Here is an 18,444-nt window from a genome sequence, read left to right on the forward strand (position 1 = left end):
AATGTCGCAAAAAGAACGGGCCTTTTTATTAGTGTCGAAAATGTCGGACAGGTGGCTCGACCATCGTTTTTGTGCAATGTGGTGAAGCTATTTCAATTTGTGCAGGCGCCTTTGCGCCAAGGTGTGCGTGCTCTCGTAGGTGCGCTTTCGGCGTTTTGCGGTCCTTCGGTGCGAACTGCGACCACGTTTTTTAGCTGCGAGGTAAGTGCGAGAGCTTTGAGATATCGGCAAATTTTTTGTTCGTTTGTTTTTCCTTCCCCCCAGTCGTCCATGCCGTTCCCATCATGTCGGCTACCGTGAAGGCTCTCCGAACGGCCATCGGTCAAGCAGTAAAAGCGTTGCACCTGGAACCTTTCAAGCGAGTCACGGTCAAATTCGACCCCTTCCACAGCAATGCGACGCCCGTGAGGTGGGTCACACGCTGGGGAGAGGGCAGGAACCTAGCGAGCGGCTGTGGCCGCGTGCTGTGTGGCGCGCGCTAGCAGGAACCAGCCACGATCTCAACAGTCCGTGCTCTCTCTGGAGTATGCACTCGAGTGTAGCCCAGGGTCACCTTCTGTGATCATACGACGGCTTAGCAGTGCAGTCGACTGGTTCTGCAGTTTTTCGATAGTTTAAATACCTCGCGCACGATGCGTTATCGACGGCATGCAGAAATTGCGCATCTTCAGCCGTATAGTAACCCTGTGAAACTCGTTGTTGAGCTATCTTCGTTTTGTAACACAGCATACTTCAAATGCTCAGTAGGAATAAGGGGGGCATTATCTTCCAGTGACCTTTCTTCTAAGGTTCCCCTTTTTTATTTCTGTTCCTGCTAGAATGTCCTTTACACTGTGGTTCTGACCTCAAATCCATGGTGCTCTTGTATTCCGAATTAGATGTCTGTCATCTCTTTTTCCATGGGGCTTTAAGCTTTTTTAAGCTGCGTACCGCTAGTAAATGGACCATGTTTGGTAACCGTTGACGTTCAAATTCAGTCGTTCTCTCAGAAACACACCAGTATTTGTCATACTTGTTTTCGTAAAGCTTTTACTATCTGCATATCACACATGTAAAACTATCTTCAAGTGCAGGGGACAGCATCATTGTTCTATATAATTAAATAATGCATCACTTCTTCAATATTTCATGCTCTCCAACTGTCTGCAACGCAGCATGATATCTGCTTCTTTAGAAGAAACATGGCATACCTGCTGAAATTTTAGTGCATATCTGCATCTCTCACTTTTTTTCTTCACACAAATCACTTCAGAGTTGTACTGTCTGTGCTGACCTGCCAGCAGTTTCAGCATGCTCGCAGTCATTCTGTGCATCTTTGGGTTCACTTTTTTCACAAACCGAAAGACTGAAGGCACACAGTATCGCAACAGTACTTTTAAAGGGCACTTCCCAGGTTTAAGGGTTATTTGAACTGGGCTGAGCTTGCGGGTGAAAGAACAGCTTGAGGTGAATGGCGCCTGAAAACTTCTATTTGACATGCTTTTTCTTAGTTGCACTCAAGAGCTGCTAAAGAAGAAACAATCTGGTTTCGTTCTGCAGTATTACCTTGTGGAAGTGCTGTCTTTTTTTAGTTGCTGTTTAGATAGAGAAAGCAAATGAAAGAGGACTGATTGTGTCAAATCCAGCTTGTAGACTTGGGAGGTGGGCAGTTGTATTCATGGACTTGATGCCGTGAGGCTTGAGCATTTCGTCAGAGTACCATCATGGACACCTTACACGGCCCCCTTTTTTTTTTTTCACTTTCACGGCTTGCAGAGAAAATGTTTGTGGGCTGCTGTGATGAGGCAAGCAATATCATATAAATGAGTTATGACTGGTCATGCGAACATGATAACGGCGTGCAAAGAGAGAAGTGATCATCTTGTACTTTGTGAACAGCATGAATGTGAATACCTCATTCTGAAAGGTGTGTCGCAGAATGGAAATGAGTGCTGGTCAGTTCAGTTTGAGATTTTTGAAGAATTGAAGCTTTCACTACCTAATTGGTCGATTCGCCAGCATGCTAGCATTCTTGGTAGACCAGAGGAGCATAACAGTTTTGGTAGCCGTGTGTTGTTGGTCTTGGCTATGCATCCTTTTTTTGCTGCACCGTCAATCCTTGAAGGTAGCCACTTCCATGTTCATGGTAGCTATTTTTTGCTGCCATTGCAGCTGGGAATAGTTCGTGGGCGACTCCCGGTTGGCCCCAACACTTTTATCGGAAGAGCATGGTTGATACGGTGGTGACTGGAAGAGAAAATACTTCCTTTTGCAGGGACTACCTGCACTTTCTGAGTGCACCTCAGGTGCGGCAAACCAACCCCGACTGTGCCGTCAAGATCGACGTGGTGTGTGACCGCTCGGAACCCACTATCGAGATCGCATACTGTAAGTAGCTGCTGTGCTCATTGCGTTTCTGCCAATTTCTTTATCCTTTTTTTTTAGTTTTTTTTTCAATTTCGCTTGTTTATAGATGACTCTGCAGTCTCCAAATGCAAGAAAACGTTAGCCACTGACTCAGCAAATATTCCTTCTGCTTCCACAGTAGAACATTTTCATAGCAAAGTCATCAGGAAAACAAAGATTGTTAGTAATGTCAGTAGCTGTCGTATCTTGCACTTACAGACTCTGCGTTTACCTGAAAACGTGGGATATTGATTTTCATTGGTACAGACTGTGCCACTGAGTTCCTTGAGGCGAGAATCAAGGAACCACAGAGCAGCTCCAGCTTCCTAATATCACTGCCGCTTTATTGTTGATGTTACGCATGGAGTTGATATTACGCACATTGTTGATATTATGCATTACATGGAGAGAACTCTGGCTGCTGAACAGCGAGCAGCCTTGTCTCCAAAACAGCATCCAGGAGTTATGTAGCACTTTTTGCATCAATTTTGAATGGTTCACAGTGAGCCTTTTTGTGGGCTCCTTGCAGGCTTTTCCTCAACACTGATCTTTTAACGTTGAATTATTGTTTTAACTAGTAGTTTAAGCTTGCCTCATACGTTTGGAGGAAGAAGTAAAGGCTGGACATTTATGAAGGCTGTTTGAGAGCATGCCAATTTGGTAATTAGTGTTCTTCCTCCTGGTTCGATGCTTGCTTTTGCCAGAATCAAAGGAATGCCTCAAGGATCTTAACTGTCATTCATGTCTTTCAGATTCTCTTGTTATTATCTCCTCATGATAAAAATATTTACTGCTACTGTCATCAAAATGAGTTTTAAGGATCTTCACTATTAAAGTAGCATTTTTTATGTGGTGCCAGTTCTAAGAAATGTAACCATCATGAGGAAATGCTACAAATTGAGCATGTTGGTATATACTTTTAAGATGAGCAGTTCTGTTGCTGTGAAAGTGAAATGCTTGTCGCTCTTTGGAATGGTCCCAGCTAGTCTGCTGTAGAGTCACACAACTGTTGCAATTGCTTTCGCTTACCTTGTGAAATACCACTGCAAGTTTCTTTCAAGTTTGTTAACACGAAATTTCATTGGTCAAATGTTTTAGGGGAATCCCCCAATGTGGAGTAGATTCGTAACGAGGAAGTAATTACTCATTCATAGTCACCCAAGCGCAGCCATACGGCTACAAAGGAAAGCTATGCAGCTTTCTCAGAAACTTCGTAGTTAAAGAAAAATTTGTCGGTTCAAACCCGGGACCACCGCTTCACCGGAGCAGTCACTCTACCAACTGAGCTAACCGGTTTGGCTAGCATATGGTAGGGCAAGAGCAAATTGATCAATAACTTGTGGAAACATTGTTGGTCTGATGTTTTAGGGGTATCCCCCTAGATAGAGTATATTTGTGGTAAGGGAGCCACCATTGGTCCCAGGTTCAAATCCCGGATCAGTACGAATTTTTCTTTAACTACAGAATTTCTGTGGAAGCTCTATAGCTTTCCTTTGTAGTGGTATGGCTGCCCTTGGATGAATGCCAATGAATAATTACACCTTTATTATAAATCTACTACAGCTGCCGCGGTGGCTCAGTGGTTACGGCGCGCGGCTGCTGACCCGAAAGACATGGGTTCGAGCCCGGCCGCACCGGTCGAATTCCATTGGAGGTGAAATTCTAGAGGCCTGTGTACTGTGCGAAGTCAGTGCACGTTAAAGAACCCCAGGTGGTCAAAATTTCCGGAGCCCTTCACTACGACGTCCCTCATAGCCTGAATAGTGGAAGTGAGTGGGTGAGTTGGTTTTCTATTCTGGCACTGAAAGCGCTCAAAAAGACAAGGACGACAGAATAAGAGAGACACACGAAGCGCTTCATATGTCTCTCTTATTCTGTCGTTCTTGTCTTTTTGAGCGCTTTCAGTGTCATAGCCTCAGGCACTTGGTGATGTTAAACCCCCATAAACATAAAACAAATCTACTCCACCTCGGGGGATCCCCTAAAACATTTGACCAATGCAGTTCCCACTTCAAGTTATTAATCTTAGTTTTCTCTCACCATACCATATAGTAGCTGTCCCAGTCAATTGGTAGAGTGACTGTTCCAGTGAAGCGGTGGTCCCAGGTTCAAACCACGGACCAGAACGAATTTTTTTTAACTACGAAGTTTCTGAGAAAGTTGCATAGCTTTCTTTTGTATCGGTTTGGCTGCACTTGGGTGAATGTCAGTGGGTAATTAGTCCCTTATTAAGAAATTTTATTGGTCGCAACAGCTGTGCGACTCTACTAGAGACTTGCTGGGGCCAGTTCATGGAGTGACTGTGACAAGAGCTACAAGCATTTTGCTGAAGATCACATCTGAAACGTAATTGGGGGACGAAGACAGAAAGGTGGGCATGCTGGTAAAGGTTCAGGATTGCAGCTGAAGCACAGAAGAATGAAAAACATGGTGCGGGTGACACAGAGTGGGCGTTCACTAACAGCAGAGTGTTTTTTTACGTGCTGAAGGTAAACATGTGTTTAATAGCTTATTTTAATGTGCTCCAGATCTCTGATTGGAATGTGCCATAAAAAAATGCAAGAAAAAAACACAAATGAAAAGACTGAAAACAGTAACTAGGTGGCCCTTTCTAAACAGTGTAATTCTTTTCTTGAAAACAGGATGGATACCTCGCTAGCATGGCTGGCCCCTGACTTTAAATTTTAATTAGTCTTTCGGATCGCATTTGTTCTCTGATCACTTAGTGGAATATGACAGAAATGTCCTCCAATGCTTTGCTATTTGTGAGCACTTGTCCTTTGTTGCCTTCTCTGCATCTTTTATTGTTTTGGCTGTAGTTAGTCTTGGTGGGGATATCAGCATCTTTGCGACATAATTTCTGCACCATGTGGTGTATTTGCAGCGGACGGACGACGTGCACTGATTCGCTGTGGCCACCTGACCGGCCTGGAGGTTCTGCAGGCGGCAGGACGATTGGCAGGTGATCGGCAGAGCCATGGCCAAGACAGCTGAGAAGCTGACGCCCCAGGCGGAGCTGTTCATGCGCGTGTATGGACAGGTGCCCGCCTTCCGCGACATATTTGACGAGGAAACCTTCTACATCTTCGCCACCTGCTTCGTCCTGACCACCTGCCTCGTGGCCTTCCTGCTGTCGCGGTTCATCACTCTGCGACCGGTCGAGTAGGCTGCGTGTTGCGCCCCCACATGGCATCGCACGTGCCGATTGTCCACACTCCGGTGTTGGCACCACTCTGGTCAAGTCAAGCATCGGTGTCACACATTTCCGTTGCATTTGTGCGCTTCACGTTATTCTTGCCTAGCAAGGGATGTCAGTTCACGTCATAGTAAACTTACTTGCATCTGAACCTGCCTGTTGTCTCAGTTGTGTCATCGACTGTTCGAGGGCCCGTTGGTCATGGGCACAGCCTTGTGTGAGTGCGAACACGGAGGTTTCATTATGTACCACCCAGAGCATGGTGATACGGACTATCTGCTTGCCGCTAAGTTTTTCAAATGAATTTGATCTTCACTAGCGCATGAAGGTAAAAGTCTTTCAAACATGTTGGATATTCACATGCACGCTAAGGTGATGCAGTTGGGTGTAATGATGAAGGAACAGCAGTGGCTACAACTGAAACATTTACGCTTGTTGCATGGCAGGACTATTAGAAGTAATGTGTTCCTCAGCAGTTTCTAGTTCATTGTCATTATGACTGAGCACTTGCAAGGCTGCACTGTTCACTTCTTCTTTTTATCATGTTTTTAGTGTTGAACAAGTTTTACCAGATGCTCGTGTGAGATCAGTACAGAGATGAAGTCGAATGTGTATTCTCATATAGTTCTGGCGCCACAGTGCCGCAGTGGTTATGGTTCTCGGCTGCATGAATGACGCAGATTCGATCCCAGCTGCAGCAGCTGCATTTCGATGGAGGGGGAGTGCTAGAAGCTCGTGTAGTGTGAAATGTCGGGGCACGTAAAGAACTCCAGTGTGGTGTCCATTATTGCCCCGAGTCACTTTGTGACATTAAACCCCATAAAACCAAATCAATCTTATCTAGTTGCTCAGGGCATGACTGTCACTTGTGTTGATGAGTTGCTAGGCAAGCTTTTACATACCATTACTGTTTCACAGTGTTGCAGTTCTATCTTCTAATGAACTTTCAGGGCATGAGCTATGGCAGTTTCTCGCTCATTTTTCTCCTGTTTAACCACCGCGGTGGCTCAGTGGTTACGGCGCTCGGCTGCTGACCCGAAAGACATGGATTCGATCCCGGCCGCGGCGGTGGAATTTCTTTGGAGGAGAAATTCTAGAGGCCCGTGGGCTGTGCGATGTCAGCGCACGTTAAAGAGCCCCAGGTGGTCGAAATTTCCGGAGCCCTCCACTACGGCGTCTCTCATAGCCTTAGTCGCTTTGGGACGTTAAACCCCATAAACTAAACCAAACTTTTCTCCTGTTTCGCAAGGGGGTATTATCTTGTGAGTGAATGATGGTGCAGTGAGCACAAAAATTAAAATTTTTTGTTTCACTGGGGGTATCTTTTACACGCTGCCTTCCATATGTGTCAAGTGCTGTCCATGCTTATCTGTATGCGTAGCACCAATAATAGTTAATGCCTGAAAGCGTAATGAGAAGGAGAGGGGAATACAGGACCCACAGGTGATGGTGGCATGTGAAAAGAGTGTTGGTGGGAAAGGATGCAAATCTTTGAAGGGGTTTGTGAACTTGTGTTTCATTGTGTCGAAGTTGGTCTATTAAAGGCTGCAACGAGAAAGGGGGCAGAAGGAAGGAAAAAAGGAAATGAGGTTAACCAGAAGAGGGCCTTTGTTGGCTGCTTTGCATGAGGGAAGGGAAAGAAAGGATAAAAAGAGCATTAGAGGAGGAGGAAGAATGCTGGCGGCTGACATGACAAGTATGTGACACTTTCACAACCTTTCATGCTATCACAATGCCTTTGGCAGGCCCCGCAGCCCATGGCAAGCTTTCAGGGCTGACTCTCTATCAGTGAACAGGCGTCAAGAAGATCAACTGCACAGGATATCTACTTTCAGTTTGTAGTAAACAGGGCGTATACAAAAGTATATGTGCTCGTTTCATCACAGCTAAGGCATTGAAGGGAGGGCTGTCGATTTCATAAGTGTTGGTGAAGGAAAAAAGGTGCATCTTGCAGGAAGTACAAACTTGGAACAAATTGAAGATGTTCTACAGGCTCTCGAAGGCGAACAAAAGGTACTGGCCAGCTGATTGTGCAGGTTGACGAGAGTACTGGACAGTACTGCAGCAACAGGGGGCATAAAGTTTCCAAAGAGATCAGCTGTTGCCTATCCCATTTATAATGCTTCTCAATGTAAAGGGGCTGCAGCATGTTTTAATCAGCAGCAAAGGAGGTTCTGTGCCAACAGAAATGGGCTGCCTGTATCCCACCCCACATCAGAGGCTCCTGCAAAGAAGCCCAACTGCAGCAAGTTGTAGCCAATTTCAGTTGCACAAATTAGACCTTCACAACTCGGCGACTGGCTTCTCCATTGATTTTGTGGGGGCAGATGGCACTGAGTTTAAATGACTTCAGCTCCCACAAGCTGCTTTTTAACACTTGCCTTAATGATGAGAGCAAATGCATTGCTAGGCCCAGCTTACAGCAGTATTTCGAGTGCTGATGGCGTTGCCTTGAAGGGTTTGCTGAAACACACTTACGCAAAGCCTCATCCGTACTTTTTGTGTGTAGAATACACAAACCAAATTTAAGCAGTTTCTCCCAGGTATTGCTACTTTCCAAGTGAACTCGACGTGACCTTATCCCGAAGCCATCCTAAAGGCTCCCGCCATCTCTGCAGGCTGGCAGCTGGAAAGCATGGCTTGTCCCCTTCTGAAACTGTTCATTGTTAGACGTTACATATTCTGATCCTACTAAGATGAAATGGAAAGGGGATATAAGCCCTTGCTTTGAGCTTTTGCTTTGTGCTGTGACTTGGATCAGCTGCAGATACACCTTGAGAGTTGATGTAATCAATAGCAGCTGCTCCACCCAAACTGGCAGAGCCAGCCTGAGTGGTACCGGTTAGGGCCCTTGCCTTTCTGCTTTGAATAGGCATGGCTACTTGCTTCTGATGGCAGCTGCAGACACAGCACAGGTAAGAGTGGGGAGGTGATGGATCTGTAGCATTTAAAGCCATCTCTTGCCTTTGCTCGACTCATCTGTCTACTTCATATACACTAGGAATGAGCATCAGCCTGACTATGCCCACTGCAGGGCAAAGGCCTCTCCCATGTCTCTCCAATTAACCCTGTCCTTTGCCAGTTGTGGCCACCCTATCCCCGCAAACTTGTTAATCTCATCCGGCCACCCAACTTTCTGCTGCCCCCTGCAAGTGAGCAGTGACATAGTAACAGCACTGACACACTTGTAAAGGAGAAGTGATAAATTGCATGTCCTGTCGCTTAATTGGCATTTTGACGCAATAAATGCCCAGCTCTATCAAAGCGCAGCTGTTTGTTACTGCAGCAATGTTTTCTTCTTCTTTTTTCAAGCTTCGAAAAGGGGGGGACACTGATGCACATGTTCAGTTCCTCGTAGACAATGCTCAAGCGTAATTCAAAATAAAATTATTGTGAATACATCAAAATTTGTAAGGCATACATTGTACTACTGAGCTAGCTTGTCATATTTTAAGAATCAAGATATGCCAGTCAAAAAAATGCACTTGGATTTCCAGCTGGTACCAAATGGGTTTAAATTGAATCCTGTTGGTTCCATCTGGAACTAGTTTGAACTGCGTAGTCAAAATGGATTTTCTAGTTAAGAAATCGGTTTCCATCTGGTCCTGAAGGAACTTGAATGTAATTCAATTGGGTCTATAGTTTGGTTTTTCAACACTATAATTCCAGTTGGTTCTTGCTGACTGTAGGTATTGCCTCACACATTAGCATGTTGCACTGATCATGCAGAAGTAGTGTACTCGTAATATAACTTAGGAGGGTAGATGTGTAGGCCAGTTGGTGAGACATGAAGGAGCTAGACACCGCAGCGGACACGGGACAGAGAAAGAAGACGACACAGGGCGTAATATAATTATATTACTAGCTCAATGTGCTAATTTGTAGCCATTGTTTTCATCTCAGCCATGTTCGAAATTAAGTGAAGTAACTACTCAACAAGCAAGTACCATTGGCTGTAGCATGAGAGTCCCATTACTGGGTTTATAATTAAAACTGAAGCAAAACCACATTCTGTGAACATGTAATGAAAATGTTGGTGTTGTACTTGTGACTATTATGTTGGTGTGGTTTTTGTGGTATGTATGCTTGAGTTTTACTTAGTTTCCATTAAAGCGTGAATTATTTCAAGTGACTTGTAAAACGACTATCCTAGCTGGCTGAGCACCTCTCCAGTCCTCAATTTCCGCATGCAGCTGTTGTTCCTTTTGATTCTCGTTAAGGCTGTGATTTCTCACCTATTTGAATAGCGTATATGCGAGGTAAACTACATCTAGGAATATATCCGGGATGTAGACCACTTATCACGTGTTTGTTCCATTTAGTTCCAAATGGCGGAATTCCAGTTAGCCCACTTAAATCTATAACAAATGGAAAACTTTCAATTGGAATTGATTAATCGACTTTTTCGAATGGGATCTTGATCTATAACAGCTGTATCTCGTATTTAAAACGAGTCAAGCGGCGTAGGTCGACAGAGTTTCGCTTCTCCCATGATATGCAATGAGTGCGTGTAAACTGCAGCATGTAACCGTGTCAGAATGTCCTACCAGCCGCGCTCGCAACCTGCCGAACTCTGCCCTGCGCAAGTTACGGGACCTCAACCAAAACGGGTCAGCTATTACTGCTGCGAGTTAAAATAAGATCTGCCAGCTCAGTTCAATGGCATGTGACGTGACGGCTCAGCTTTGACCGGTCGGTCGGTCATTTGTGAACGGAACATTAGCATAGCTTCACGACTTCCTGGTTGCGATGGATGCGAGGCATTACTCTTGTCCGGTCATCGAACAGTGAGCGTCGAAGCGGTCGTACTGCCACCATCTTCGTGGACATTGAGATATGTGTAGAGGTTAGATTTCCTGGCGAAGACGCAAAATCCGCAGGATTCGCGTAGGCCGACGCCCAAACCTAAAACGCTGGCTAAACCTGCAAGCAGACGACCGCCTGCGCCGACTGTGCCTCCACCTGGCGCCAGCGTTAAGTAGTATCCGGCCGCGTTCGTATCGAGGCTCGAGGCGTGCCGTTTGACGAGTCACACTGGTCACATTCGAGGCAGCGACAAACGAGTTGGGCGCGTCAGTCCGGCTATGCTCGTTGTTTTCCGAGTTCAACCGTCGTGTGGAAGATGAGGTCGGTGACGCTGACCATCGCGGTGCTGGCCCTGTGCCGTGTCGGTAAGTGGGCTCTCTCCGTACGCTCTGCAGCGATGTCCCGCATTCCTTTGGAAATGGGCGCGGAGAGCTCGTCGCACCCTGATCACTGCTGGCACCTGTGTGTATGTGCTTCTGTACGCGTTTCCAGGCGTCGTGTTGACGTCCTACAAGTTTGAATCTTTCTACGCTATCCTCGTTTGTGCGAGCATCCGCGTGGACGCGCTAACTGTCCGTTCGTGCCACTCAAAACGTCAGGCACGTTATGCATTCAGAGCTCAGTTTTCAACTGCTGTAACGATTTCCGGATTGCGTTCTCTGGATGTAGCGTTGATAGGGCGAGATGAGCGGAAATTTAAACCGACAGTGGCGACCAGTGTGTGCTTTGATCATGTTAACTTTAAAAACGGAGAAGCTGACGGACACCGCGAAATTAGCAACATTAGTAATTAACGATCGAGTGCTCCGAGCCTGCCTGTTCTTTAAGAATTGATTTTGCGAGAAGTCGATTGGATGCAGAATAATATCCATACTAAGAAAGTGGTGAGTTACTCAGTCAATAGCTCTCGTACTGTAAGTGCCCATGGATCAGAAGATGATGGCTTTCTTCACTACATATGGCTATCCACACGAATCATTTGCATTGTTATAATGAAAAGAGGCATAACATCGGGACCAACTTCAATTGAGCTTGTACCTGCTGGCCTCATATAAGTCTAATTGTTAATTGCTAGCCCTTGATCGCAGTATGGTGCAAAAAAGAAGCCATGTGTTCACAAAAGAATCGTTCTAACAAGCTGTTGTCAAAAGTGTTATGCTATGCGTGACTTCAGGCAACATCTAAGGTTGTGCACAAGAAGCATTACGAATTTATTTCACAGGAAAGCAGTTGCCAAAGCAGCATGGATGTTTGTAAACACAAGTTCGTTCAAATCACCTCTTGTAGCGGGAGCTCTTTTTAAAGGTTCATCCGTAAAAACATTTTCTGACATCGTCCTAGCAAGCCCGTTTGTAATACCTGGCAGGAGTGAAATGGTTCACCCTAGCCCCATGCTTTTAATGGGTTTTAAGGGTTTTCAGGCACCTAAGCTGAAGCAGCAGTGGACACGCTGTCATTGTGAAAGGGTATGGGTTAATTTCAACGACTGTGGGTTCTTTAATGTGCATAAAATCTTGGTACACAAGCATTTCCACATATAACCTCCACTGAAGTGCAGCTTTCGTATATGGGACCAAAACTCATGGCTGTGTGTTCAATGGCAGAACAGCACAGCTACTGAACCACCATGATGAATAGTCCTTTGTTTTTCCTGCCATTTATTCCTCTGTCTTTTGGCAGTGCAGTAAGCTGATTTTGCAGTTGACCTCAGAGCACAACTTGTTTGTGGCTGTATTTTACATGCAGCTAGATTGTGGTCTTTTCTACTGCCTGTTGTAGTCATACATTAATGTTAAGAAATGGACTGTTAGTCCTCATAGGTAGAATTGATTGCTAATAACACAGTCCAGACATTTAGTTAGCTGCAGAGCCTGGCATCATCATCTGAGATTGGTAACACATTCAAAATATCAATGACTGTTTAAAGTTTTGTGGTTTCAAGATTTAGTGATGTAGCCTCAATATGTTAGTGTGTGACGTGTTTCGTTAAATGTTATATACAAAGCAACCTTTTGGTTTTTTTCTTACAAACCCCTAGATAGCTCATATCAAATGAACACTGAGGTCAAATAGAAATTGGTCTGATCAATAGAGCACCACATTGTAATCGCAAAGAGACTACTGTCATCAAAAAAATTAGTTTTTATAAACTTAAAACTGAAAAACAAAACGCAGATGTCACCATCACTGGTCAATTTCGCAGGTAAACTGTATTCACACCATTTTAAATGCACTCGCACCATTTCAACTGCGAATCTCAGAGGATGGGCTACTCTGCCATTCACTTCAAAATGGTGGTAATCAGTCTTTCTTGATGTGGATGTCATGAGTTTGAATCGGGAAATTTTTTAGACCAATTTTGTCGGCCATAAATGTGTCTTTTGCTGTCAGGCAAACTTCAGCGTAGTGAGAAAGAGCCGAAGGATCAATTTTTGCTCGCAACAGTGATTGGATGGTGTTGTCCTCATTGTCCGTTTAATATGGAGCCATCATTTTGACATTGTTACAGCTTGCGAGTCACTTAATAGTAAAACCTCGCCCTTATTCCCTGAAATCTCACTGTAACGTAGTAAAATGAAACAAAGTAATGCAATGGCCTAGAGCACAGCAGGTATATATTTTTTCTTTCATTACATGTATGTTGAGGTGTGAATATCGCTAGCATAAGGTGTGGATATACAAATGCAAAACAGATCTGCTTGCGGCCATGTTGTGGTTGTTTTACCGGACTAGACCTGCTCATGGATTCTTTCTTCTTGAAAACAATTCCTGCATGAAACCATTTGCCTGCTGTTTGGGCAACTTTTAGTGATAATGAAACCTTTTCCTTTGCTTTCCTTTTCTTTTAAATACATCAATATATAGGCAATATATATAAGTGGTTGCTTCTGGTTGCTGGGGTGGGTTGATGGTTGTAACAAAGCAGTTGCTGTCCCTTAGTAGTTTTGTTGTTCTCAGTCTGTGCCCTCTGTGGGCATTTGAAGGACCTATTACAGTCGTGCCTCGTTAATATGGACACTTTGGTTCCCGAGCAAAAGTGTTCATAAAGCAAGTCGTCTGTAATAACGAATCATGCAGAAAAACGAAAGGAAATATGCAAAAAAACAAAAAAACTTTATGGTTACGGACTGCTTCTCTGAATAGTGGCGAGCAGTCAAATGGAAACTGAGCAATCTTGGAAGCCGCGGTGTATTATTCGTGTTGCCATTACCTTTAAAATTATGTGGTACAAATTTTAGCACGTTTGGAGTGCCGAGTGGGTCATGAGATGCGTGGTAGCCTCTTGGTGTGATGAAGTATCTCCTGCTACGACTCTCCACATCTGAGCAACTCTGTGCTCACTCGGCTGGCAGCTGCTGAATGTGGTTTTCCAAGTAGTACACGGAAGGAATTTTTTTCCCAGCCGTTCATGCAGTGCAGCAAATGGTAAGGTGCGTTGACCGGGCATGTTGCTAATGTATATAACGAAACCATGCACATGCAGAAAGGCCATTACTGTGGCATTTGCACTTTCGCACTGCCTTTCGCTGCACTCAGAATACTGGCAGAGGCACTCGGGATTTTGTTCTCATCACTGTCCATATTAACGCAACAAAAATACATGGGCCCCAATGGGCTCCGTACATTTTCACCCTGTCCATTCTCCGGGCAGTGAGTTTCCATATTAACGAGGTGCAAATACATTGAAAGAGGTTGGTCCCCAGGAAAATTGTGCATAATTTGAGTAGCCCATATTAACAAGGGGGTCGTATTAACGGGGCACGACAGCATCTTCTCTTCTCTGAGGCTGCAGCCTCCGGAAGAGGGCCTTGCTGCCACCTCTGCTCTCCTTCTCTGCAGGTGCTGGGGAGATGTGGTGCTACTCGTGCATCGGCAACCAGCCAGGCTGCAACGAGGAGGTGAACTGGTTCATCCACGGGGCCATCACGTGCCCCCGGGATGACGACAAGTGTGTCAAGATCATCGAGCGTAAAGGCTGTAAGTCATGCCATTGCATGTGTGCACACTACAACTGGGTTTATTTGTAGTGGAGAAATCCTCTGCCTCATTACTGCAAACACTATAAAAAAAATTCGAGGGGTCACTTTGGTGATCTAAAGTGCGATGAGGCGAAAGCCTTTCCCGCAGTGCTCTCCAGCGTCCTCACCCTAGACAAGGAGAACTGCATATGCATTGGCAGGAAGTCGGCGCAGCATGTGGATGGGTGGCACCATCTGTTGTAAACACCACAAATCACAAACGTTTTACGGAGGGACGAACAGAGTCATGGCCGCAAGCATGAGCCATTAAAGGCTTTCGCCTTAAAAAAGAAAGCAGTGTTGAAAGTGGCAGTTATGGTTGCTCTCAGACGTTGTTATGGATTACCTTTTACAAAAGTTCCCCCAAGCTATGGCACCGAAGGCCAGATAGGGTGCTTGGTTGCACTGAGGTGCATAGTGATGTGCTGCTGCTTGCTGGTTACGTGTTGGTTTTGGTGCAAAATGGGATTCAGTGTGACTATCAAGTTTGCACAAAACAAAAGAAAAGTAATGACCATTACTTGGAGGTGCGTACACTCCCGCAGTGTCCTTGATTATGCTCATTTGAGAGTTTTCCTGATAGGTGGTGCTTCAAAACTATTCATACAGGCATGGTCAGTGACCTTTTTTTAATTCGAAAGCATTGCTAGTTCCATTACAAAAAAAGCCGGCGGCATGTGTTAGTATGTTAGTGTGTGTACTTGCAGATGGTACAGAAAATCCCAGTGATGGCAAGAAAAATAAGATGATGTCATCAAGCGGCCATTTAACGCATACAGCAAACCAAGAACTGCCACTAAAGACAATCCTATATATGTTGTTCGTCTGTGTATAACCCTCACTGGCTGACCTCATTGTGATGCCAGTTTTCCAGACTACACTCATGCCGAAATTGCGAGCAACCATTTATGTCCAGAATTCCGGGTTGTGCCATGGTTGCATATAGCTTAGATGTGCTAGTCAAGTTGGGGGCTAGCTTGTGACAGGGATTCGAACCAACGACATATGCACCTTCAGTTGTGTGCCTTCCCAGACTCTTTACCTCTTCCATTAAGGCGCGGTTAGACATGTCCACCGAGATGTGAGGCAGTTACTGCGCCATTTCCTTTCCTCAAAAACCAGCTTTCATATGAAAATTGTGGTGCAGCCGTTCATCATATGTCTTTTAGTCAGGTTGGAGGCTATCTCGTGATGTATTCGAACCGAGTGTCCGAGTGTTTCACTCGTACCTTTGTACGAGTGAAATCTCGTAGATTCAGCGTTTGTGGAATCACCGTTCGGAGGCACATCTTCGTTTCATTTCTCAGTGTGCAACGCTCGCAGTGACACACTAATGTTTTCGCCTTCATAGCACATCAGCAGTCTTAAGTGCCCTCTGAATAATTTTTTTTTTTTCTTAAGTGGCATCTGTAAGAATTTCTTTTCCCCAACATCTGACCATGATAGGAGCTTCACCATTCACATATCTGCTTACAAAGATATCATAGGTTGGTGCCATGTATTCAGTCTCATATTATCCTCACGCAACTAAGCCAATCTTTGTTCTATGATTTACATGGCACATTGGCAATTTTATGCTTGGCATGATATTTCTAGGTTATCAGTTTCTGTTTTATTACTGAAAGCCTTCACTGGCTCAACACAATCCAGCATAATCATTTAGAGTACCTGTAAGAGTGCCATGATAATTTAATTCTTACTTCACAGAAACCAGCATGAAGATAAAAATTGTATATCTGTAGCTGTATGCTTTAATTCAGTGTGTCTGTAACTCAGCTTTGGGCCATTTTTTTCTTCTCGGGTCAACACAGGCCTGTCTTTTTCAACAGAGGCATCACACAATCTCCTATTCTCATAACAGTGGTGAGACTGTTATGCTAATTGTGGCAACCTACGCCATTGCAGTCAACCTGCTGCATGCTGCTGCAGATTGGTGGTTTTTGATGAAATTGCTTCATCATCATCATCATCATCAGCCTGACTACGCCCACTGCAGGGCAAAGGCCTCTCCCCTGTCTCTCCACTTAACCCTGTCCTTTGTCAGTTGCCGCCACTCTATCCCCGCAAACTTCTTAATCTCATCATTTTGCTCCAAGGCTGCGCCAAAATACTATTCCAGGAACCAAGAGCGATGGCGAAGGGGGAGAGGCTTAGGCTACCACCTAATGTGCCGAGGCATGACTCTGTTTCCATCTCCCTATCTGTGATGAGAAGGATAGTCGATGGAATCCAACCCCGTCCCACTTTTCTTTCTAGCCCTTTACCATCTGCTGTTAGTACATGGTGCACTCACATTTTGCAGATCTGCTTTCGCGGCACTGCCAAAACTGTCCCTAGCGAACATGGCGAACGCACGTGTAAACAAAAAAAAAATTGCTCAGGTAGTGAAAAATTTGGATCCTGTCAGATTTGTTTGGCTTTTGCACGGCACTGTCACATGACCCAAGGCTGTGAGAAAGGTCCACAGACCTTATTCTCGCTCGCACTTTAACAGCACCATAAACGTTAACAGGGTGGATTGGTGAGCTAGTTGCCTCATGATCGTACAATTGAGCAGCAGAAAGTGAACAAGGACGTTGAAGAAACATGCAGGCGAGGACGATGCTGCACTGACAACTGAAGAATTTATTTGAAAAATCGCATATTTATACTGAATAACAGGCATCGTCCTCGTCTGTATGTTTCTTCAACGTCCTTCTTCACTTTCTGTTGCTCAATTATACGAGTACCATAAATATCCAAGCTTCTGATTTGTTTGTACAATAGAACCACATTAATTCAAACTTTCAGTGCAGAAAGGTGGTTCGTGTAGATAGGGGTTCTACTAAATTGAGCCTCTTCCAATGATTGGGTGGCATTCTCTGTGTGGTTACTGCATTGTGCATGCATGATCTTTAGTTTATGTAGTTGACGGACGTTGTCCACCACACGAGGTTGAATCATAGATCATAGTTACAGTGCGACGAAGTCTTAATGGAGTCTCATTGGCAAACACTTAAGAGGAAGAAGCGAAGCAAGCGTGTGCGACGCAAACAGCAACGCCAAACCCATCAGCGGAAGGAAATAGCGGTGCTCGTTGCAAGGAGCACTGTGCCTGCGTGACAGATGCCTAGTTGTGAGCGGCAATAAGTAACATTGCAAAATTTAGCTAATTTTTCGTTGTTAAAAGTTCATTAATTTAGGCGTCTTTGAAACAATACCCAAACATGGCCACGATGACTTCCCACAACACTGCACCTTCCAAATCTTCACAGAGCGCACTGTCATTTTTTTTTATCCATGGCGCAAGTTAGTTGAAGCACGCTCTGTTTCACATTTTCACCTTTTTCTCTATCGCGGTCTTGCTGCAAACAGAATTTTCTTCTGTTGCAAAGCCTGCTTCAAAGTACTTTTGGGCCTTGGCCATTCCCACCACTGTCACCAAGATCATTGCTAGAGTCGCATCAAAAGTGTTGTTTGTATATTTTCTCTCATATAATTGTTTTTCCTAGTGTTGCTGTCATCAGGTGGGCTAACTTTCACTGCATTGAGTAGCAAGTACCATGCCGTAATGGAAGATATGCATGTGCTGCCTAATAAGAGTCATTGTTCTGCATTTGTGATCTCAGTACGTTGTATTGTTCCGTGCACTGCCACCAGCAGTCTTATTCTGTGATTGCCCTCGCAGCGGAAGTGTTGTACACCCGGGACTGCCTGTCCAACCTGGAGGCGTACCGGCACGACATTCCGGCGGACACCTACGAAGGCTGCCGGCCAGCAGCCGAGAGCCCCAAGCTGGCTGTCTACGTTGACAACAACATAAAGGAGCTCGAACTCAAGAGGTACGCCATGCTTGCTTTCTTCTTCTTTTGCGTCCTCGTATTCTCAAGGCAGTGGTACCGTGCAGCATAAAGCACTGTCCAGTGGTACATCTATGGACACTTCTCAGCAGCAGTCCGGATTGCCATGATCGGGCAAGCTGATCCGTCGGCATGACTGTTTTCTCTCATGCCACAGTGTAGCTTTTAGCTGGGCAAGGGCAGTGAAACTGAAGTGGCC

General features: G+C 45.0%; 3 protein-coding genes across 4 annotated transcripts in view; all 3 read left to right on the forward strand.

Moving 5' to 3' along the window:
- The first annotated feature begins 61 nt into the window (after positions 1–61).
- Positions 62–5,409, forward strand: mRpL53 (mitochondrial ribosomal protein L53). Its single transcript, XM_089560000.1, has 4 exons — positions 62–201; positions 265–409; positions 2,255–2,367; positions 5,270–5,409. The coding sequence occupies exons 2-4, from the start codon at positions 285–287 to the stop codon at positions 5,377–5,379; spliced, it is 348 nt and encodes a 115-aa protein (XP_089416126.1). The 5' UTR covers positions 62–201; positions 265–284; the 3' UTR covers positions 5,380–5,409.
- LOC149370097 (uncharacterized) lies at positions 5,363–5,732 on the forward strand. The gene has a single exon (XM_089560010.1). The coding sequence runs from the start codon at positions 5,363–5,365 to the stop codon at positions 5,549–5,551; it is 189 nt and encodes a 62-aa protein (XP_089416136.1). The 3' UTR covers positions 5,552–5,732.
- A 4,823-nt stretch (positions 5,733–10,555) lies between these two features.
- Positions 10,556–18,444, forward strand: part of crim (QVR superfamily protein crim) — a 64,203-nt gene continuing 56,314 nt past the window's right edge. Inside the window, exons 1-3 of one of the 2 annotated variants that reach the window (XM_089559985.1) lie at positions 10,556–10,752; positions 14,228–14,365; positions 18,074–18,227. In XM_089559985.1, coding sequence (XP_089416111.1) covers positions 10,704–10,752; positions 14,228–14,365; positions 18,074–18,227 — 341 coding nt within the window. In that variant the 5' untranslated portion in view covers positions 10,556–10,703. The remainder of the gene's footprint in view (positions 10,753–14,227; positions 14,366–18,073; positions 18,228–18,444) is intronic. The other variant, XM_089559991.1, reaches the window with a different exon arrangement.

The sequence above is a fragment of the Amblyomma mixtum genome, chromosome 1, assembly GCF_055824585.1.
Source record: "Amblyomma mixtum isolate Tamu chromosome 1, ASM5582458v1, whole genome shotgun sequence".
Classification (NCBI taxonomy): domain Eukaryota; kingdom Metazoa; phylum Arthropoda; class Arachnida; order Ixodida; family Ixodidae; genus Amblyomma; species Amblyomma mixtum.

Excerpts from the sequence above, each read along its gene's own strand:
- mRpL53 (XM_089560000.1), top strand. The coding sequence starts at position 285 with ATGTCGGCTACCGTGAAGGCTCTCCGAACGGCCATCGGTCAAGCAGTA. Across the intron at positions 410-2,254 it reads AGCAATGCGACGCCCGTGAG|GGACTACCTGCACTTTCTGA; the intron begins GTGGGTCACACG and ends TTCCTTTTGCAG. Across the intron at positions 2,368-5,269 it reads CACTATCGAGATCGCATACT|CGGACGGACGACGTGCACTG; the intron begins GTAAGTAGCTGC and ends GTGTATTTGCAG.
- LOC149370097 (XM_089560010.1), top strand. The coding sequence starts at position 5,363 with ATGGCCAAGACAGCTGAGAAGCTGACGCCCCAGGCGGAGCTGTTCATG.